This window comes from Pseudopodoces humilis, chromosome 1, assembly GCF_049639895.1.
Source record: "Pseudopodoces humilis isolate 2021_Gansu_Grassland_sample_001 chromosome 1, ASM4963989v1, whole genome shotgun sequence".
NCBI classification, from domain to species: Eukaryota; Metazoa; Chordata; class Aves; order Passeriformes; family Paridae; genus Pseudopodoces; species Pseudopodoces humilis.
Genome location: NC_142200.1, coordinates 88,820,358 through 88,844,078, shown reverse-complemented (window position 1 = coordinate 88,844,078; position 23,721 = coordinate 88,820,358). Strand labels below are relative to the sequence as shown.

The 23,721-nt window shown below is 39.5% G+C and overlaps 1 protein-coding gene across 10 annotated transcripts in view; it reads right to left on the bottom strand.

Moving 5' to 3' along the window:
• Nucleotides 1–23,721, bottom strand: part of PHACTR1 (phosphatase and actin regulator 1) — a 297,005-nt gene that overhangs the window by 102,827 nt on the left and 170,457 nt on the right. For all 10 annotated transcript variants that reach the window (XM_005525288.3, XM_088062219.1, XM_088062211.1 and 7 more), the window contains one exon: nt 17,359–17,523. In XM_005525288.3, coding sequence (XP_005525345.2) covers nt 17,359–17,523 — 165 coding nt within the window. The remainder of the gene's footprint in view (nt 1–17,358; nt 17,524–23,721) is intronic.

Genomic DNA, 23,721 nt, shown 5'->3' with positions numbered 1-23,721 from the left:
ACAAAGCCTGAGGTTTGGGTACACCTGGAACATGGCTTTGATGAGAACTGTCATTCATAAAGCTCTCCAAGAATCTCAAAAGTGCTTCATTAACACCAAAGGGATCTAATTAACTATATTAACTATATCTACACTATATACCTCTAAAAACTGATGTCACAAAACCACACCTATAGGTATGTCTTTGAAGACATGATATTCTCAAACAGGAAGGTAGTCTAAATACTAATGCTGCCAAAGGGTTGTTAGCTCCTTAAGTCCAACCACTGTGCTCACTGAGGCAAAAGCAGACTGTTATTTTATTCCCCCACCTTGGAATCACCAGGAACAGGTCCAGATAGCCACATCTTCACTACAAACAGAATTTCTTCAAACTGGTCTATGCCTGTAAATAGCACACAGTACCCAGCAGAAGTGGGATAGGTAAACACACACATCAACAAGACATCTGAGGTGCACTAAAAAAGCTTTATCAGGATTCACATTTCCCAGGAATCCACTGTTTAAGAATTGCTTTACTGTGTCTGTAAAAAAGATTGGTGCCTGACTGGATTTTATATTGACGCTTCTCAAAGAGTTCACTCCATTTCCACCATGCTGCTCCACGTTTTGTAGCCTCCTTGAGCTTAATGCACTGTGTGCAGGTCTGACAAGCTATGCTGTCAGATCCAGTTTGTGCAGTTTCACCCAGAATGTTCTCAGCAAGGTCTGAAGTCATTCACAACCCAATTCATTTGCATTGACACTGGCACTTCACTCAGTAATGCTCAAGAATGCCCAAGAGTGTCCTGAGCCCCTCTGAACAGTGTGGTGTGAAGCAACATCCAGGCACACAAAACACTAGGAGCTGGGGTGAAAGTTTTCACTTCTGCTAAGCTTCCTGGCCACTAAGCTTTTCAGTTGTAACTAAATCCAGTAGGAATTGTTCATCTGAAACTCCTGCTGGGCTTTGACAATCCTAGAGAGGAGGAAAGAGCATATGCCTGTGCCATTAATGTACTGCTGAAGAAAACATGGTATCCCTCCTTAAAGTCCCACTGAAATAAGTGGAGATGCAGGAATTAGGCACCTTCTTATACAGTGCCAGACACTACACATTCACTCTGCATCTTACTGGTATTATCACAACGATATCACTGAGAGCTCTGCAAATCTAGTAAAATACTTTACTTTTAGAGACTTCTTAGCGTCTGTATTTTTGGAGAGAATTAATCACATAAGAAAAAGGAGCCTAAATTACTCATGTCTCATTCCAAACCTAGAAGAAGCTGAAAACAGAAACCTACTACTTTTATGTATTCCACTGCTTTTACTTCTGCTCAGGGTCATCCAATACATAAATTCAATTCAAAAGTAACATAAAATATGCATATGTTTACATAAAGCCTAAAAATGTTCTACAAATGGCAAGAATGGGAATGGCTTTTAAATTATATAGCAAAAGTAACAAATTAAAATAAAACATGAATAGTAAGTACTAGAATATACACCACTTTATGCCTCTCCAACTTGTTCCAGCTTACTGAGTTATGCAATATCTTTTATTTATATATCTCTATATATCTATATATATTGCCCTTGAATAAGCTGCTCTGGAAGCAAATTGAGTTGTTACATGTTTCTTTATACACTTAATCTCACAGAATAGATGCTCACATCAATCCACACCTAGCAAATGCTGCAAAAACGTAATTTACGAGCTACATCTCTTCAGTATATGGATTTTGACTAGGTTTTTAAAACTAGCAAGAGGAAACTAAGAATGAATGCATGTGCGCATGTGTAAATGTGCAATGATCACAGCTGCTCATGCTTGTTTGTCTTCCTGCCATCTAGATTCAGCCTCTACTTTTTTCCTCAGGTAGCATATTGTCTGCCTCATACTTTTTATCTTTAAGCACTGAGCAGAACTTCACTTCAAATTAGGAATCAGCTTGATAATTAAAAGACCTGTACCTACACAGAATAAAATGAACAACACACTTGAGGGCAAAATTTATGCTTTTCTTTACAATGTCAGTGCTATCCAATGATGGATTTAATAGCAAATACCTAGACATAACTGCAAGCAAAATTTGACCTGAAATATCTGAAACAGAGGTGTAAAGCAAAGTACAACTTGATCTTATGTAAGCAAAAGTCAATTGTTATTTGATGCCTTGTGTTATCCAAGTGACATTGGTGCTAACTATTAAAAAATTGGGAAAGATCACAGTCCAAAATAAAATTAAGTGAAATCTTAGCCTAGGAATGATCTGTGGCTAGCATGACTTTAAGGCAATCTGTGCTTTGTTTATCCTCTCCTTGCCTGCCCACTGGGCTGCAGGACAGAAGACAAGCTGAGAAAATACTGTGAGCCAAGGAGTTGGCCTAGATGCCTGCCTGAGATACCTAAAGGCAACAAGCTTAGCTTTGGATGAGGCCCTGCTGTTTGTCTCTCACAGTTTCTCTGTGGGAGGACTTCCGCAGGCATTTCACCTGATGTAAAAGGGCTGAAAAAGGGAGTGATGAGAAACACCAAGCCTCTTGTGCATGCTCTGTTCCTACCATGGGTATGGTCTTCTGCTGTCAGTTCATGCAGTGAACATGATACTGTCAACATCTCTTTGGGACACGTCTGGCAGGAACAACTGGAGTCACAATTTACATTGTATTGAGGAAGCTGCCATCTCACTTCAGAATTCTCCCATGATATGCAGCATGGAAAAATGAAACAAAATTCTCCAGAGGTGCACTCTGAGCAATCTCAAAGCAGACAGTATTAAAAGGATGGAAAACAGCTCAGGTTATAATAAAATGCAGTGGCCCACTGGCTGCAGAGAATATCATGTGGCACAAAAATGATTGCAAGCACTTGGCAAGAAGAGACAGGTCAGTGTGCTCATGTTAGCTCAGGGCTGATTCCAATTTTTTAAAATCTTATCAATTTCCTAGCCTAATATTGAGTGAAATTTAATTAAAGTGGTGTTTGAATTTAAGTATTTCACCATAATATCAGCTACCCACTCAGTACAACACTGCTCTCGTCACAGACATACTGATTGTGGTTTACAGAGCACTTGCTGCTTCTCCACAGAGGGCTGATTGGTCCCATGATGATCATGCTTCTCCTGATTTCCAGCTGTTACATTTCATTAAGAGACAGCTAAAACTGTCTCAGTGGTTTCCTCATATTACTTTTCCACATAAACAGTTGATTTGACTACCATGGGGATGCCAAGGAGTCAAGAACAGGATGAGAAGGTGGCTTATGAGAGTCTCTTCCTACACAGAGGTAGTCCCACTTCAAAATGCTTTAGGAACCAGTCTCATGAGCAACTGAAAATGCCTAAATATCTCCTGGAGACTAATGGGACCAATGCATTAACATTATTCAAGCAAAATGAAACAGGAAAAATTAAGTAAACAATGAGCCAGAAATCAGCATTTTGTAAACAATCTCTTGTTTGTTATTCATCAACGTAATTTTGTTCCACAGTAATCTCCTCTAATAAATGTGTGTGCATTTTTTTGTGCTATTCTTTCCTTGAGAGCATTACTTAAGATAGTTTTCTCACTATTTGGAGTGCCTTAGATACACAGCACAAAGCCTCCTGCAGAAAGCCATCACTACATTTTTACAGAGGGTCAGGCCTGCTGTCACTGAAGGTGATTGAGATTTTACAACCAAGTTCAACAGACAAAAGGATGCTCTGTATTATCTGCTGCAGGCATGCAATGTAGTGAGCTCGAACATGTGTATAGATTCAAGGGGAACAAAGTAGGACATAAGCATATATACATAAAGGTTTTACAGAAATAGCAGGTGTTAGATGAATAGGGAGACTCTACCATACTAGCTGCAAACCCACTATAATATGGATCTAGGGCTCCTGAATATTAGCCCTCCTTTTATCCAGCTTCTCTGCAGCACAAGAGGCATCATTAGACCAGCAGCAGAAATACTTTGCTTAGCCCATACCTTGCCCCATATGCTTGAAAAAGCTACTGCTTTGGTCATCTTAACCTACAGGGAGTTTCGGACCAAGGACACACACCAATTTATTCATCATATGCATACTGGTACCATGTTTGCTCTGACACTGGCTAAGAGAGAGCTCTGCTCTTCTGGAGATACTGCTGGGTTTATTAGATAGTGCAATCCTCAAAGGTCCTCTTCTGTTTCTCTCATTTATCTGTGCAGTGAACTATGATTTGGCCTACTTTCAATTAGCACAGAAGGGGAGTGTCTCAGCTCTCTTCCCCTGCGGCTTTTCTATCCTATGTATTTGCAATGTTCTCTTTTACAGCCTTTCCTTCTAGGGATGCAGGAAAGAAAACAGACGAATATAACTCATATTGCAGCATGGTGCAACAAGGTTGCTCCAATATACATGGTATTTCCTGGATGAAATGATGTTGCCAAGACAACAGATATCACAGGTAGAAACCACTCTTCCTCAGGGCACATAATCCCACAGATAAATTCTGAAGACCCTGGTCAAATACAAGTTCTTTCTCTCAGTGGTAATTTTGCTGATAAGAACACTAGGAGAAAGATGTCATGACTATGCTGAAGAGCTCACAGCCAGCTCAATTCAATAAATGAACTGGTGCCAGAAGACAAATAAACTGTAAAACAGTTATGTCTTCACTGGCAACAGGGGCTCCAGGACTCTGGAGACCAATGTTAGGTGTCAGCACATGGGATTGCCAATGGGATGCTGTTAATGGTTCCTGACTGATGGGAGGCAGTAGCTAGGGGCTGGCTCATGACCTTCTACAAGAGCAGCTCAGGAAACTCCTTCTCAACAGATGAAAGAATACCAAAAATAATGCCCTGAGCAAAATGTGAATTAGCATTAATTTTGTTAATTTAGTGGCACCAATTCAAGCCTCAACTCCCTGCATTCAAAGGTGTAACAGTATGAATGACACAGCTGAGGCTTAGCTTGATCTAAGTGCAGTCACTCAAATGAGGGCAGCTGAGTTAAGCCACTCTCACAATCCTTGCAGTGAAATCAGAAAATGGACTAATCTGCTAGACTAACAAATGGGGAGATTTTGATTGGTTTTGTCAGCTTCTTGCGGTGCATTTTAGCCTGCAGGAATGTTGTCTGCACATTAATGCCAGAAATACCACAGCGTCACTGGCCTCTCATTTCAGCACAATGCCTTTGCAGATTCAGATGCAAAAAACCAACATCAATATTTAGAGGTAGCCATTCCAAACTGGAAGCTTTCTGGGGCATAAACATCACATCTAAATAAAAGATAGTGCATGGACTCAGTTACTAGCAGGGACAAGTATGTGTGCCAGAGCTCCTGCATGGCTGCTACTAGCATGAGAGTTCTATGTTATGGAGAACAACAGTGAATGCCTGACTGACTGTGTGGTCAGTTCAGATCCATCACTAATTAAGAGTACCTGTCTCTGATTTCATTATTTTAATTTATAAACCAATACACATGGATTTTCTATAATAATCTTCCAATGACAGTTCTGCATTTGCCTGCAGAGAAACCTCCTGATCTCTCTCAGGGGTCTGATCCAAACCCTGCAAATGCCTGCAGAGTGAGCTTCACACCATGGCTATTTTCAAAGCAAATGGAAGCATGAGGACATGCAAAGATTCTCTGTTGATCATAAGATCCCAAATTATTTCCATAAACAATTACTCAGAAGCTTCTTGTTCTGATGCTTATCTTCCTTACAAAAGTATATTTGATGAGAGATGTTGCAGATATTTTGGAGTTAATACTGAGGTTGTAAAAGGGTGCCATATGTGCTGCCACTCTTCTAAACTCAGCTTAAAACAAGAAGAGCCAAAGTATCGTTTTCCATAGCAGCCAGCCAATGTCTTGTTTTCTCCCATCACTTCCTGCACATTTTTAGGAGCACAGTGGCTTCCTTGGCTTTATATGCCTTCATTGGTAATTCCACTACCTCCTTCCAATTTTGGCAAACTTTGGTCAGGACAAAAGATCATAAATTTGTAATGTTTCTAAAGTTATGGAAGGCTGGTTAAGGAAACTTGATCCAAATTGCCATTCCTAGGCTTGCAATCAGACGGCAAAAGATTCAGGAAGGAGCAACCCATATAAAACTGTGTTTTGAAAGTTCTGTTCCCCATGGAATTATTGACATGCTTTTTTTCCACAACTATAAACTGGAATCCTTCAGCTTGAGGATCAAGATGATGTACAAGAAGCCACTAGCTGGTGAGAAAAAACACTACCACTCAGGCATGCAAACTGTAGCCCAAATGTCATCTAATATTTCACTAACAGTCAACTACATCTTTTTTTTAACTGATGTTTTATCTACCTGTAGCTTATTTCCCTATTATATAGGAAACTAGGAGGAATGCTACTATGACTGCTTAATACAGACTTGATCCTATGCCCACAAAAACCAGAGAGAACCAAATGATCATTTTCATGGGGCTTTTGATCAGGTCCATAAAGCACAAAGGCTATTAGATGTACATGTACAGTTTTGAAAATATAAGTGCCAGTACAGAAGTGTAAATGCAGTATTGATTCTTGATAGTGATAGAAATTCACAGGCTTCAAAAGGTCTTGAGGCAGAAATTAACTCTGAAAGGTTGCAAGGGTGCTTTCTAAATATATGTGCATACCCTGGAAACATTCTGCCTGCAGATAATGTTTATTACTGCAAAGATCTGAGCACCCACCAAGTCCCACAGTCTTCTTTTGGGAACAGAGCACCACAGAGAGGTGATTGTGCAGCTGGCAGAAGGCTTCCTGGCCAGTCTGTATGAGCAAAGGCTTTTGGTATTCAACAACTGCCTGCCAGGCACCCTGCGCTCAGTGAGGACAGGGACAGAATTCATCAGCTTCAGCAGGAAGAAAATCAAACCCATTGCCAACCATTTTCAGCACAAAATATATGTCACTGCCTTCAGGCAGAAGCATATCTGGGCCTTCTTTGGTCCTTCCTCAGAGTACTGCTTATCTGTGCACATTCAGCTGTCAGCCTCCTGCTAGTTTTAACTAAAGAATTAATGAAGAGCACATGGAGACCAAGAGCTTCCTGCAAAACATAGGGGAGGTGAGCAATTGGTATATTCAGATTCAAGTGGTAGACAGTGGCAATCAAATTCCCTATTTTCTTTTAGAATAGGCAAACAATGCTGTTGGTTAAGTTTAAAAAGTATGATTCACCACAGCAAAAGAATGATATTTACAGCCTATTTTGATAAATAGAATTGTTTGGGATTGCCAGATTAACTTGGAGAGATGCAAATAGGACTCTGAGGATATAAAGGATCAATAGTGTTAATTACCAAATTAAAACACTTTAAAAAGGAACTAAACTCTGTTCTTCAGAAATGAACATACACTCACTCATCTGCAAAATAAGAGACTAAGAAACTCCATTTTTCAACCTAAAAACATATACCTGCTACTCTAGCAGGAACAAAAGGAATAGTGAGTCATGTTCAGCATCATGGATCTATTCTACCACCACTTTTATCTAAAAGTGTGGGATATTCTGTAGATAATAAGCAATTCAGATACAGTTAACAACAGATAGCATTATGTCTTCAGCCTACACAAACAAATAGTAATAACCAAAACAAGTCTTATTTTAACTACTTCTTTATACAGATACCATACTGCAGAACTGAAACATTAAACTGTATAAATAAAGAAAATTCTTAATATACAGAAAATATGTATGTTTCTTCAAATAGTGAATTTAACTTCTGAAAGGAATGAGTAGTTTTCCCCCGTGCTTTTGGTTTCCAAGATTTTCTCATAAATTTTAGAAATCCTTTTTATTACTATAATTCAAAAGTCTTTCTGAATTACTTAACTTTGTGAGCTGCAGATCTGAAGAAATGAAAGATCCTACACATGGATTGAAAAAAAAAAATGTAAAGAAAAAAAAGGAAAAGAGGGGAGACCTGGTCAAATTGCAGTTAAATCCTGTAATGCTTAAGAGTCCAATATCTACAGGTGTTGTTTGCAACAAGACTGGGATGGGTTAGCAGCAGAATTTGGCAGAGAACTTTCTCACTTCATTAAATGTTCTTATCACCGCCTTGGACTTCCTTTGCCCAGTCCTTCAGGCAGCCCAAGAAGTCAGGTGCAGCTTTCACCAAACAGAGCCTTTAGAACCCATCTCTTGAGACACCTCAGGCTGTCTGATCTACTCTTTCCTGCTCATTAGCTCCTGTGTTGACTTACATGGGTGCTCAGGAAGAGCAATCTGAATCAGTAATTCAAGGTGGATCACCAATGCCACATTAAACACTTATGTGGACACTTTAATTCAGAACTAAATTTGCCTTAGTGAATTAAAATAAAACTAATGAGTTCATGAACTGCATAAACATCCACCCAAGGGTTTATGACGCGATAACTAATCAGTTTCATATTTATGGTTTAAATAATTCAAGTTACAATGTATAAACAAGCCCTAGAATAAACAAGACTTAGACCAAGGTTTCTACAAAACTGCTCTTCATCAAGCTGTCTTTGATTTCCAATTCATAATCTGTGTTTTCCTTTTAAACCTCTGTATATAGGGCAATTCAGTTTCCCTTTCTAGCAACTGTTTATTATTCCTCAACATACTAGCCCCACCATCCCTGGAAAGAACTGATGAAGTTAATGGTTTTGTCTGGGTGATTGCCATCCATGTTTCAGATCCCTGCAGACCTGGAATTGTCATCTCTGCTGTCAATACCCTATACATCTAATTGTATGTGCCTTTTTAATGCAGCTCATGGACATGGAAATAAAGGGCAACTACCGTGATTAAAAAGTCCCATCAGATTAGACCCACTAGGCTGCATGCTCACATGACCATACCAACCCATTTCCCAATCACAACATGGGTCACATGTCACAGCAGGACTCGCTCGAGGTACTGCCGTGCTGGCCTCGGGGATTCCTGCTTCATTTCCCCCCTGCGGGAAACACTGAGCGAGAGCAAAACAGTATTCTAGGAATAAAACTTCCTCAACAGCACTTCTCAGTGAAAGCATCATTGCAAAGACAAATTTCCTTATGGCTTCATGTCACTGTGAAATGTGATTTTCTCCTGTGCCTTTACAAAGGCAGTGGAAACCCAAAGAACAAAAGCCAGCAGTCTGAGAAATATTAATTAATATCCATGCTTCGCATGCAATCTAAAAATAAAATGCAGCTTCACAACATTTTGTTGTTAAATGAAATAACCTGTAAGGACAGAGTCTGATGAAGATGCTCCATTTATGAGTCATTGCAATAGAAGCTGAGGATATACAACAACTTTTTACACATAAATGAGCTTATTCCAAACACATCTCTCCCCACCACCAGATATTCCATTATTTCTGACGTGTTTCTTAAACACTTAAGCTACAAACAGCATCTATTTTCAATCGCCCCAATTTGTACTTTTTCTAATGGATTAATTGTATTATATTATTTTAACATGAATGCACTGTTGTAGAATTATGTTGCAGCATTACAGTTTGGGTGGCCTCATATAATCTTCACACAGCAGCTGGAAATGTAATTAGCATAAAATCCGAACAGCCTCATTAAACATCTCTTTCCTGTAAGAAGGGACACATTTAGAGGCCTCATTTCACACGTTCCATTACAGCTGGCACGGGGCTAGAACAATCCCCAAACGCATTTTTCAGCCCAGCTAAGCAAAGCCCACTTCTTAAACCCTGGAAATGCTCTGCAGCAGATCTCAGAAAGATACAATGATACTGCTCTGTAGTGGAATACACGCTCCCAGGGGAGTGATTGTTTCCTCCATTTTTGAACCAGGAGCTTCCAGTTGGCAATTCAAGTATAAAAATAGACAATTGCTTTCACTACCTTCCTTGTACAAATCAAATCTGCAACTTCTGAATGCATTTTCATTCTTTTAATCTTCTTAAAATGACAAATATGAAAATGCTGGCAATTTAAAATACCAGCAATAGAGAGGCAAACATCACCCATCACTTTTCCTTGCTATTAAGTTTCTTCTGCCACCCTAAGCTTTGGGCTGTTTATCTAATTGTGAGGCTGAAAATGATCACTGGCTTTAAAAATCTCTGTGAATTCCTGGTTCCACAGCAGTAAGCAGATACACAAGATAGATTGCTCCCTCTATGGAATGGCAAAAGATGAAAATTTTTAAAAGTTGTCTACACATTCACATGAATTCTGGTACATTTTTCTGGCCAGTTTCTCAAAAGACATTAAGAAAATGTCAGTGCATACAAAGAGAAGTTATATGCTATCCTAGAATTTATTTTTTTTTTCACTTTCAAAATTCAAAATACATCAAGTGTACATTTTTGGATCAATGCAAAAAATAAAACTGCATATAGATTTTAATTTTTATTCAGTCCTTGAATGCAAGCAGTGTAGTACTTCAACAGACCTAAGATTCAAATATTTTCCTGTCTACCAGGCCATTTTATATTTGAAATTGAGGTTTTTAACTATGCTAAATAATATCTAGTTCAAATTTCAAACAGTTTTTGCGTAAATTTTCACAAAAACTCTTCTAAGATTCATCTAGAAAACACTGAAATATAATGATCTTTTTTATTATTATTTTTCTTCATGTATAAATATTTGCTTCATTCAATGTGCATTCAGGAGCAGCCCAAGTTCCTTCAAAATGCTGCTTTTCTTCAGACAATGACATCTTGTGCTTCTCTCAAAAAATCACAACACAGTGAACATAGCAGCCCTTTCTAACTCTGAAAAGTGGTTGTATTGCTGATTTTTAATAAAACCAGAACACTTTTTTAGCAAGCTTGGACTTAGTTTTACAACAGTGCTATTTTTCTCTCTTCTCCCAAAATCCTGGAAATGATCAGTGACTTTTAGCAATGTCTTAATGCTGTATGAGCTGCTCCAGCCCCACAAAAATACCTGACTTGGACGAGCATGAGGATCGCCTGCTTGCTGTTTCACTTCAAAAGGGCCCCTGGGATTTTTACACAGAAGTATTCACAGATTTCATCATGGAGAGGAACAGGAGGGACTTGGGTATTTCAGGCTTCAGGGTGGCTTCAAACCCAGCTACCCTGGGTAGCTACACCCTGCTCTCTCTAAACACTGATTCAGAATTCAAAACTGTATTTCCAAGTCATCAGAATTTGAGTGTCAGGGAAGAAAAAACCATAATTACTTCTGTTCTCCATGTCTAAACCTACAGACAGTCTGGTTTGAAAGTATAAGAGGAATTGTAACTGAAACATTAATACCTTTCATATGGGATCACAGCAGATATTAAATAAAACTCAGAAGAACAGAATGGAACCATAAAGTGCTTTAAAACAGTTACCCCTGTTAGACAATAATCCACACAAAACCACACTTTTCCATGAAAATAGAACCTCTGCAGATAGATGTCAATAACCTGGCACTTGGGAAAACCACATTGAGTCTCACCCCACAGACCACCTCCCCAGAAGCACAGGTAGGGGTGAGGGCAGGTGTGTGTGTCTGCAGGCTGTGCTTCTCCTTCATTTCCCCAGGCAAAGGTCTCACTGAAATAGCATGACCAGTTTAATACCCTAAGGGTTTTACATGAAAAAACACAAGAGGCAGTTACTGGCAAAGCAGAAGGTTTAAGAGAAGCACTGGCAACACAACTGAATTTATCCCAACTGGAATATTCTGGAAAGAAAGGTTCAAAATATTTACCTGTTGTAGTTAGAAATAATCAGCATTCGGAATCAAATGATCTGGGTATGGTTTATGAATAACAGTTTCTTTAATTGAACAGCTTTACCACATTTTGTTTTCTTCTTATTACTCATCAGAAGCACTGAAAAATCCTTGCCTGTAAGTGTTGCCAATTTAAGCAATCCCCTCTGCTGACTGGGGGACTAAACTTACATAAACACACTGACATATTATTTTTTTCATAGAGTATCTTTTAAAAAAAATCCTGGTTGGAAAAACCAAAGCACCGAGGTTTAACAAGTGGAAAAAAAAATCTGGCACAAAATTAATATATTTTTTAAAGCATATTTTGGGAGTGAGGCAGCTAAAGTTTAGATGACTCAACTTTGTCGTGGCTCACCTATTATCTTTAAATGGCTTGAGAGAGAGTGAAAGGAAATGGAAGAGCATGTTATGCCCTCCTCATGAAGTGAACTGAAAAAATCCATATGCTCCCTTTTGTGGCATTGTCTACACTGTTTGGCTTAAATCTTTAGACGCAGAGTGCAGACTTCATCTATTCCTATTTAACAGAGTAATTGCTAGCAAGAGAAGATTGTCATCCTCTGTACTGATAACTATTAGAAGAGTCTTGTGGCCCTTAGGCAGCAGACCAAACCTGCCCTGAATGTCCTTTTTCCCCAGGCCAACTGATGATGCTTGCCTCACAATGGTTTGCCTTTTGGCTCTTCTGATACTCTGGTCTACTTCATCCCCCATCTTTATCCTTTCAACTTTCCAGTCCTACACTTTGAGACAGGTTCTTGAACACCAATCTCTACAATTTTACCTAAGCCAATGAAACCTTAAATGAAACAGGAGCAGACCTTCTCTATTCTCAGGAAGGTACCCCAATCATGAGGTTAGAAAGTCACAGTTGTGTCTTGCTGTGGTCACAGAACAGGACGTGGCTCACTAGCTCACCCATGGGTTTTGGGATGGGAACTGCGGCACAGAGGAATGATCACTGCCCTGTGGAGGAGGGTTGTTAGTATTTCTGCAAAGGGAAACTGGGACACAAATAAAAGGAGGTTTCAATGTACCTAGGAGGAAAAGCTGAGTTCAAAAGATTTCCTTTTCTCTCTTTAATATTATTGGTTGTCTCAGACAACCATCTACTTGGCAACAAAGCTGCTGAGGAGGTTTCTTCTGACACAGCTCCTTCTCTGCTCATTGTATAGGCTACCAGTGGACCTAACCCAAATACTGCTGAATCCTCTGCTCTCCTACTTACAGCTGAGCTTTCTTTACACCCCTTAATTTCTCACCATTTTCCGCTTTTCTCTTGTCATTCCAACTAGTGGAATGTACTTCATACAACTTATATACTTCCTTCTCCCTTTTGCCTGAGCACGGCAATTCAGGAAGCAAGGATGGCGGAAGACAGATGCACCAATTCTTTAAAATGAAGGCCACCAGAAACTGGAAATGACAAAACAAGACATTTTTCTCTACTCAAACTCCTCCAAGCAGCTGAAACATCTCTTTTCTGAAAGGTTGCAAACAGTTGGCTTTTGATGGAAGTAGTGATAAAAAACCTTCAACAATAATTCAAGTAAGCACAGAATCTATTTCCCCTCAAGCTTCTTTATTTCAGAAGCAGTTCCTTCCCCAAAACATCTCCAGGAAATGACATTTCAGCATGTGTACAGCACTGCAATAAAACAGAAACACACCCAGGAACATTTTTCAAGTTCACAGCAAGGTGAGCAGAAGAAGATCAAGGTATTAAAAAAAATTACAGAGGTCTAGCAGAGGAGACAGTCAGCTTGCTCTCTTGCTTTCTGCTTTGCATGTTCCCAGAGAGCCCACTGTGGCTTTTAAAACCTTGACCAGTCTTCTAGAGCCATCCCAGCTGCACCCAGACAAGGAAATGTGCTTGGGAAAAGAAAATTCTGTTTCTTCCTGACTTCTTCTGCCATGAGACTGCTCCTTGTCAGCTCTAAGAAACCATCCTCTCAACAGATAGAATTTTGCCATTTAGAAGTCTGCCTGTTCTCCCAACTTTTATAATACTTCTCATTTTTTTGAGGGGGCCTTGGCCCCTGCATGGAAGTAAAGGTTTCCACACTTCATGTAAAAATCTTATCTAAGTTTAAAATACATACAGCATACCTTTGACTGTAGAATGAATAACAGTGTGGCAGAGTTTGGTTTCTTTGTCTAACTTCAGTGTCTAAAGGGTTTATGTTGCACTGTGGGATTCCCATCACTCATCAAAGGACTTTCAAAAGGATGTCCTGTGATAAAATGATTTGCAGACCTGATACCGAAAACCACTTTGTGCTGGTGGGAACTTCACTTCTGTCCAGGAGGAGAATTACTGTGAGAATTAACTTGTTTCTGTTCCTGCTGTGGTACACTGGTGTCCCTCACAGAGTGTAATCTCCCTGTTTTTCTGACATTTTGCCTAGTCAAAGCCTGTCTTTAATTCACAGTGCAATTCTTTACACCACCTTAGAACACCACCTTCCAGCAGAAGAGGTTGCTCAGGTCAAACTCAATGGCTCATCTGGTGCTTCCCATCTGCAAATAGATCACCCTAACCAAGATCTTCTCTACCTGCTCTGGCTGCTTTATGAAATACCTAATGATGATCTCACAGGCAGACCAGCTGTGAGACAAAGGCATGAACTGTCTGCATCAAACCCCATGACTCTTACCTTTGTTACCAAGTCAGCACCAAGGCAATGTCAGACTTTGGACCCTTCTGCAATGTCACTACAAGGATACCAAAACCAATGTAACCTATAAACATATAAATGCTACAAAAATATGAACATCTTTTGACCTTCTGTTTGTCAGTGACAACACAATAACAAATTTGGAGGATGGGGGACTTAATACACTCAAATATCACACTTTGAGTATTGATGTACTGAGAGGAGTCATATATAATAAGCATAACATTGAGGTCCTCTATCTATCACATACTGTCTCACCTCACACAATTACCAGGTGTCAGAAAATAACTTTTCCTATTACCTAAAAGTTTTTTTTTCTCACTGACTGCTGAACTGTATTTTAAAACATTAATCTCTGAATAAATAAGCAGAGCTTTTAGTCTGATAAGATATGGATACACAATGTTAGCACTTGGAAATACCAAGAAAATGGCAAACTTTCAACCTTATTTATCAGCCTGACTCTCTCTTTCTTCCTGTCCTCTACCAGAGAAGAATCTCCCATTAATTTCAGAGGAAATTTCATCAGATTAGGCCATGTGTTTTGACCTTTACTACTTTTGACATTAAAAATAATTGAGTCCATTGTTGCAGCAAAAAAGGGCCTAATAAAATACTTGTATTAGTATCTATTTTTTGATAATTACTGATGTTCTATGCAGGTGGGAAAGCTTGGGTACATGCCTGCAGGACACTAATGGGAATGTTTTTTTTCCAAGTGCCGTATTTATCAGGGCACTAGAAGAAAATAAACCTGTATTATGAAGTTTCATGCTGGCTCTCATTATGCCATCTCAAAACCTTGTCCTTTGATTTATTGGAAAGATTAAATATATTTTCTCAGTGAGATCAGAGATACTAGACAAGAGGTCATGGAGATGCTGGCAGAAAAATGATAGTTTTCCATGTGTCAAATTTTTTGTACTACACATCCAAGGTTCAACCAGTGCTTCTTAATTGCTGGGGTCTCGTAGGATGCTGGTGAATTCCTGTTCCTTAGAGTTGGGGATGATGGAAACTGTGAGGTCCCAGCTCTCACACAATCTACAAGTAAATCTCTATCCCTGCCTTCCACAGGGTGCTCAGGAAATTTGACATCCTTGTCAATTTTGCTGCAGTTAGCAGCAGGGGAGCTGACAGGAATACCAATTTTGAAAAGCAGCTGCAGGATACTGTTAACTTAGTAGAAATGAAAATTTTTCTAAAAAAAAAGAGAAAGGTTTTGGATTTAACTGAGATCAAACCCAGTACTGTGACTGAGAAATGTTCCTGGAAACCCAGCTTTGAAATTGATTTTTCAGACACTGAACTCACTCTTACTGAGGGGAGAAGATATGCTGGCATGTCTGGTAAAACTTCTTATTCCTCTCAGAAGAGAAAATACATGTTTTCAGCCTGGTTTTGTTTTCCAAATATTTTGGTAATGGGGCAAATCTAAGCAACACATCTTGTAATGCCTAGAGTGGATTATGGAGCCATATTCCATCCAGCTCCAAACCAGTCAGTCTAACCACAGAAGTATGCAGCTCAGCCTCACCAGCTGGAGCTGCAGGAACCATAAAAACCAACAGTAAGCAAGCTTTGGCAACCCTCCTGAACAGCCATGGTTATTCTCCTAGCTGTAACCAACCAAGCCAGCATGCTGAAACTAGATTCAAAGTAGTTATCACCACAGTGTCCACATATCCCTAAGAGTTACATAGTTTTCATGGAAATCCTGCTACACTACACTATGATTATGACTGATGCAGAACATGAAAGAGAAGTCTTTTGTTTCGCAGAAAGATGTCTTTTTTGGTGACAATAGCTTCTCAGCTTTCAAGGCAAAAAATATGGTCATCACTCAAAGCGATATAGCCATCTATTCCAGTTTTTTCCACTAGTTTTTGGCTGACGAATCAGAAAACAGCCTAAACGGCACACAGTAAAGAACTCATTCAGGTACAAACCCTGAAAACACTTATTCTGCATTTAAACTCATTTAAGAATTCACACTTAGTTAAATGAGATGTCTCACCCCACTGTGGGCCATTTTCAGGAATACAGGATTTGGAGTGTCACAGGTACACTTAAGTAGTGCCTAAAAGCTTCCACTGTGCAATACACAGAGCACAAAAGCAACTGGATTGTAAACTCAAGCCTCTTTTGGCACTTGAAGGAGCAAGATACTCACTGCTTTTTTTCTAGTTCTAGTGAGAACATTAAGAAATCTGGAGAAACTCCACGTTTTCTCACAGATAATCCAGGTTAAAGACTTGCAAAACCAAATATACTAATTATTTGCCATCATGAATGAACAAAGAAAAGAAACCTTTTAAACAGATTGCAAAACTTTCACCACATGCATCAGTGCCTTGATCTGGATTCTTGCTCAGACCAATCTACATTATAAACCCACATTTTTTCAATTTTCCATATTTTTTTTTAATAAAATGGGTCTTTGACTGGAAGTGTGAGAAAGCAATGGCAAAAGGAGGGGTGTGGCAGGAACTGAGATTTGGTTTTCTCAAAAAAACAAGGGAGACATCATTCCTGCCCAGTGGAACAAATAATTTCTGGTTATGCAAGTTACTCAACAGTGTCAACTTCTTTATCCTGTATTTTTGTCACTCCTTTATTAGCACTCACAGGAACTTCAGTGTGGCTAAACTGGCCATTAGCATGATCTTTTTATACTGCTTTTTCCTTTATTCATAACCTGCTGAATCAATAGTCAAAGATTTCTTCTGGGTTAGGCTCTAGCTTTAGTAGCAGAACCTGAAAACACAGCTTTGGTGAGCTGCTGCTTCAATTGTAGTGCACCCAATGTGCTGCTTTGGGTTTTTTAAAGAAAAGGTTGGTAACAGAGTTAAAGATCTCCTCTTAGAATCTGAGGAATGTCTCCAAGCCAAGCTTTAAGAGTTGAAATACATATAAACTGAGGTTTTATTACAAACTTTCAGCCTTGATGAGCAAATGTTCCAGATTAATAAACCGACCCCAATGCAGCTGTTACCTGCTGAAGTGTGTTTAAATTTTTCACTCTTCTTCTTCCTCCATTTCCATGGCTTAAAAAGTCTCCCAAGAGTGGCAAATTTGCTCCTTCTTCTGATTGGAGGCGTGTGAGTCCCAGGTACTAGAGAATCTGAACGCATTGCAGCCAGTCTTTCTACCTCTTCAGCTGTAATTTCAGCAAGAAAAAGAGAAAAAAAACATGGAAGGTGAGAAGTGAAATAAATGCTTTAATAAGTTATCAGAAAAATACACAGATGGCCAAAATTTTTCATGGACACAGAGAAGAGTAACAAAGAGAAAAAGCTGTAGTCTTTCTTACTTCAACATTCTTTTATTTTCTTTTAGTGAAATTGTTAATCTACTGTAAATAACAGTAGTAACAACAAGATTCAACATAATATGGGTTATTATGTTATAAAAGTTATGACTTTTAACAAATTGTTCTACATGGCTCTAGACAGCTGGCAGTTCAGCCATCAGCCATTCATGGGGAAGTGTGACAGAGAATGGTGAAGAGAAAGCTCAAAAACAAGGATGCAATATAATTTAAAAGAAATATTACAAGTTTGGGTTTTTTTTATTGCAATGGAAAGAGATATTTACTTTAATTAATATTTATTAAGAGCAAGGACCCTTTGGTACTATTACCATATCCATTAAAATTGCTTGGGTTACAAAAAGGAGTTACATTCAGAACTTCCTAGTAAGAGGGTGCTAAAAAAATCATAGAATCATAGAATTGTTCAGGATGAAAAAGATGTCTAAGATCAGGTCCAACCATTAACCCAGCACTGCCAAGTCCATCCCTAAACCAATCCCCAAGTGCCAGATCTACACATCTTTTAAATCCTTCCAAAGATGGTGACTGCACCACTTCCCTGACAGCCTGTTCCCGTGCTTTACAACCCTTTTCATGAAGAAATTTGTCCTAACATGCAATCTCAAAGCTCCCTAGTGCCACTTGAGGCCATTTCCTCTAGTCCTACCACTGGTTACCTAGGAGGTTTACCTCCACCTGGCTACATTTAGCTACATTCACCCTCCTTTTAGGTGCTTCTAGAGAGCAATAAGATCCCCCCGAGCCTCCTTTTCTCCAGGCTACCTCAGATACTCATGGTAAGACCTGTGCTCCAGAACCTTTACCAGCCCTTCTCCAGCATCCCAGTGTCTGTCTTGTAGTGAGGGGCCCAAGTATAGTCCCATTTTTCTGCCCACTCTCTGCCCTCCCATTCTTGTGCTTAGCTTTTAACAATTAAACTTTTAATTTTGGATTTTAATATAGTCTCCACTTAGGGCTGAATTCCCTTGAAGGGGATAGAGGTTTTCACTGAGCTTTTATCCTTAAGATTTCCATTATCTACAACCTTTACCCTGTAATACATCATGATAGTCTCAATACTGAAAAAAAAACCAAACCCCAAAACCCTGAAGAATTTAAATTACCCTTACTACCTGACGAGAACAAGAGAAGTCTGGAAATCTGGGGATGGTCGCTTGATGTAGTTATATTGCATGGTGTCACCCCCCGTCACACATTTGCAAGGCAAAATTTATGGTGATAGCTTGGGAAATAACATCTCTGTCATTAGAGGCACAGAGAGAGGAAAGCCAGGACCACAAATAAAACACCAACAGAGGGAAGGTACCAGCCACAAGAGAGGTTGATGTCTCTGTGCCACAGCTGCCAGGGATGCAAGAGGGTCTCCCTGCCTTGGGCTGAAGCATGCAGCTCACTCCCTAAAAAAAGCATCTGCATAGTTCAGTCAGCATACAAGTGTGTGGTGCTGTTGTGTCCTTTTTGGCTTTTGGTTTTTTAAGTTGTTGTTGGTGTTTGGTTTTTGTTTTTTTAAGGGATACCAGTTCCCAGACTTACGTTGTAATGTGACACTGCCACTAACACTGATTTTGAGTGGTTTGCACACACAGTCTGGATCCATCAAGACAGGATGCAGATTGTCATCTCTCCTCCTCTGAAGACAACAGCCCAGTGTTTCTATTCACCTCTAGTATCTTAAATATTAGCCTCAGGCATGAGCATGGGCTCAGGAACCTCAGCAAGAACACTGCTTTGAAGGGATGAGCACGCCCACTCCACACTGACAGAATCACCAGAGATTTTGGCTGGCAAATTCTTATGTATCTCAATGGAAATTTTTTTGAGGCTTTAAATGAGCCAAATTTAGGTTGGTTTTCATGGGAACAGGCAGAGATGCATTTCTAACACAAAGGAGGTTTCATTTTCAGAATTCCAACTGAACTACTATTTGAGTCCCTCAGGTTTTTCCATGAAGGTTGGTTATTTTGTTATTGCTCTTTTGTTTGTTTTGAATGTTAACAAACAACACAATCTTTTCTCCTGTACAATATCAATGCCAGATACAGCTGCCTGTAACTTTCCAAAGAAGAAAAATGGTTAAAAACTACTGTTCTTTGGGGTAATGGAGAAAAAGACAGACATTTCTGAGAACACCTCTTTTCAATTTAAAGCAGAGGGAATAAAAGATAATCCGGCCAAACCATTTCATTCTGTTCCAGCTCTTTGTGCCTGACTGCCTGGAGAAATACCTTCTTATCCAAAGAACCCATTACAAGGCTCTGTCCTGTAGAGGAGCTGGGACATGCTGTGTCAAGGCTGGGAATTGCCTGGTTATGCTGAATAAACCACATGGGTAAAAAGAAGAGGAAATCAGAAATTTCCTTATACTTTCTGATTTTACAGGAGCCCGCTAGGCCTCAAAGACCAGCACAGGGTACAGACCACTGCCCCCTATATGCACATCCAAAGGGACCACTCCTTTCCCCCTTCCTCCATTTTGAGATGTCTCTAGTTCAAGCACTTAAGATCCCACTGTGTTCCACAGCTGTGATTTTTTAGAGATGCTGCTAAAAGTAGTGGGCTGGTATTGCCTTTGGTGCCTTATTTGGGGCATACAGGAAGTGGCCCATTGAGCAAACTGGGAATGATAGGCTACTGCTGCTGTTGAATTAGTCTTCCTGCTATAAACCTAGAGCTGAAACCTACTGAAATTTCTCTTGCTGCTTACCCTCTCTGCTTTTCACCATCACCGAACCAAGATCTCTGCTACCCAGGTGCCTTTGTTATGAAATCTCAGAGCTGCAACAACTTCTCTTTGCTAGCTGGTCCTAACTGGTATTGCTGAGACCATTTCCTGGAGAACTGACATTCCTTAAAGACACTCTCACAACATACACGCAACTCTGTCCCACACCAGCTGTGCTCTCACTGCCCCTGGGGAAGCTTTTCCCACTCAGGGTAAATGAGTATAGATTTACAGTCAGGCAAAACTAACAGTGGAGTCAAAAAGAATTTACCCGGAGAGTGGGTTCACAGAAAGCCAAACACAGTGTCAAAGCCATTTCCATATTTTGACTGCTTTTCCCTAAATTTCAGTATTGTCTCACGCACAAATCTGTGGCCTCAGAGTCATGCAGTACCTGACATCAGTCATGAAAGTATCCCTTCTCTCCTTCATCCTCTCCAAACACACACACAGTTCCAAGATAATGCAAGTAACAGCTCTTTTTCCTTCTCATTCGCATTTCTCAGAAGGACATGATTTTTTTCATGAGAAAAGCTCTCAAGAGCACTGCTAATTCAAAGCATAATAATCACTGGCTAGGAATAAACCACATTAGCATAAAGCCATGACAGTTTTAATACGGCAAGAATAAAAGCAGACCATGATGCAAGAAGCAAATGCCAGAATTCTGCACTCCTCTCTGCTGCTGCATCTTTTGCTCAAGTTGGCTGGATTTCTCTGTCTTTTTTGGCTCATAATAACTATTGACTGGCTGTGGGCTGTGACACCCACTGCTGACAGCAGGCTCTGTAGGCTGATTTCACACCTTCGCTGTTCCCAAAAAAGCTGGTACTTGCAAGAATGGAAAGTAACCCAGACCTTGCACTCTTTTTCTATATTTTTGCCTTCAAAGAGGAAAGCAGTTCCAGCCTGATGAGTCTGCTGAACTGGGAGAGCGAGCTGACATGTACATTAGTACCTGTAGTCACACTGCTGAGATGTCAGCTTGATGCTGGTGCCACAAATGTGATGATTATGGGTTACAGGTGCTGCTGATAGTGCTTTCAAAAATTTGTTCTGATTTTCTTCCAGGATCTAAGAGATCTTTTTGAGACACAAAGAAATACTGGCACCTGTACTTACGGCAACAGGGTGATGCACTCCCCTCCCACTTTCTTCTGTCCAAGCTGTCCAAGCATTCCAGAGCTAGCAATAGGGAAACTAAACCTGAGTTTTCCATAGGCTGTGAGACAGCTCTCATGATTTTATTGTAGTTCTTAATACTCCTGAAGTTCATACAGACTTTATATAGGGCTTAAGCAAGACTTGGGGTTTTAATGAAAAAACCTCACCACAAACTGAAGTACTTTGCATCTAAGTAATAAAATATATATATCTATATATATATATATATTTACATGTATGAAATATATTACAAAGAAGAGGCCAGACCATCTTGGACCTGTTCTGTATGTTCCTATGATTTTCTCACATCTTTCAGTAGGGTGTTCATTTCCAGAAAGTCCAGTAAGAGACAACATAGGTGTTGCCTACTTTTTGGATTTGAGAAGCATAGCATGTAGAATAAAGGTCCTCCCAGAGACAACATAACTTATGAAGTTTTCCTGGAGAATGACAGCCAGTTTTTGTATTCTCACTACTGTCTGGAAATCACTTCACCTACTAATGTTGCTGATATGTAATACCATAATATCTAGCTTCCATTTGAGAAAAAAAACCCCACTATCACTGCATTTGGGTACAAAGAGAAATTTCACTGCTGAAGGCTGAAGCCCACCCATTCCACTGGTGGTCTTTAATATTACCTTCCTTACTGGTAATCACACCAAGTTCTCTCTCAGACCTTTTCTTAACACACATTTTTCATAATTAGACACATGATTACCTGAACAGGAGATTTACTTCACCAAGTTAGATTTTAAGTCTTCTTAGGAAGTTCAAATGGCTACTTTGTGCTTTCTGTTACATTTGCACAAATCTGTAGTAACAGGCTGAAAATTATCTTGGCCCTAAAGATGCAATTAATTAAATGTGTCATATTATTCAATGACAAGAACTCTATAAATAAAACCCCCTAACATAATACTACTCACTGCCAATCCACATACAACCAGTCTTTATTCTGCAGATAAGTTTTCAACAAACTTCTGTTGCAAGGTTTCTTTTGAACTTGCACCCCAAATATCCTTCACTTCAGACTGCATGGACCTTATTCTAGCAGCTTTGTTCAACACAAGATGCAGACACACCATATGTCTTTTTGAAATGACAGGAAACCTGAACAACTCCTCTAATTACTGAGCACTTATGTCTACGCTTTACCCAAATGGGAACACTTTCAATTAAAAAACTACCTTGTTTTTCTTTCAGGAAAATGGTTTATTTTCTCCTCTTCTATTATCTTATGCTCAGTTGTTTCCCTTTAATTTCCTTTTGCACCTGGAATTAATTTCCATCAGCCTTGCCTTTACTATGTGAATTACCCATTTAAACTTTTCCTAACTTCACAAAGGTCTGTTTTTCCAGTGAAAAACACGGCATGGCATGCTGCAGTCTAAACACAGTCTTGCCAAATGAGGATGATTACCTATCTGGTGGAGAACAGCTCCCACTGGATGTATGCATTTGCAGTGGCAGTGAGTTGGCATAATGATTTTATGAGCCGTGAAGAGCCTGTCAGTAGCTTTCCTCTCTGCATGCTAAGCAGTGCTCACATGTTCCAAACCCCTGCCAATTATTCCTGTTCCCCAGGTGTGCAGCACTTCGAACTGTGACCATGAATGTAGTCTCTCATCTCTCAACCTTGCCTGTTTCAGCACAGGTACCACACCATGGTACAGCTCTGCTCTCAGTTACAGTCTCTCTATTGCAGTCTATTTCTCTTGTTGGCACAGAAGTGCAGAGCATAGTTTTGGAAGTCTAATCCCTCTAGGACCCTGCTTTTGACTCATCCCCATTTTGACGTAAAACATAAATTATTCATGATGATTGCAATCTGAAAGCCACTTTTTTAACCTCTGCAAACTACACTGCACTGAATGTACCACTCTAAACATGTCTTTATTGATAAGAATTCTCACAAAACAACAAGTATTTTCTGTATTGTAAGATAGTACATAAGATTTTCGCTTGCAACTAAAGCACTTTATCAGGTTATGTCACCAATAGCTCTATAATCTCTTCCTATAAACCCTGCAACTATAGAAAATAAGAATTTTTAGATTTCTTTGTTATCAACTGTTTTGTGCATCCTTTATTGCTCTTATTTATCACCATGTTTTCAATTTCTTATGCATTTATTT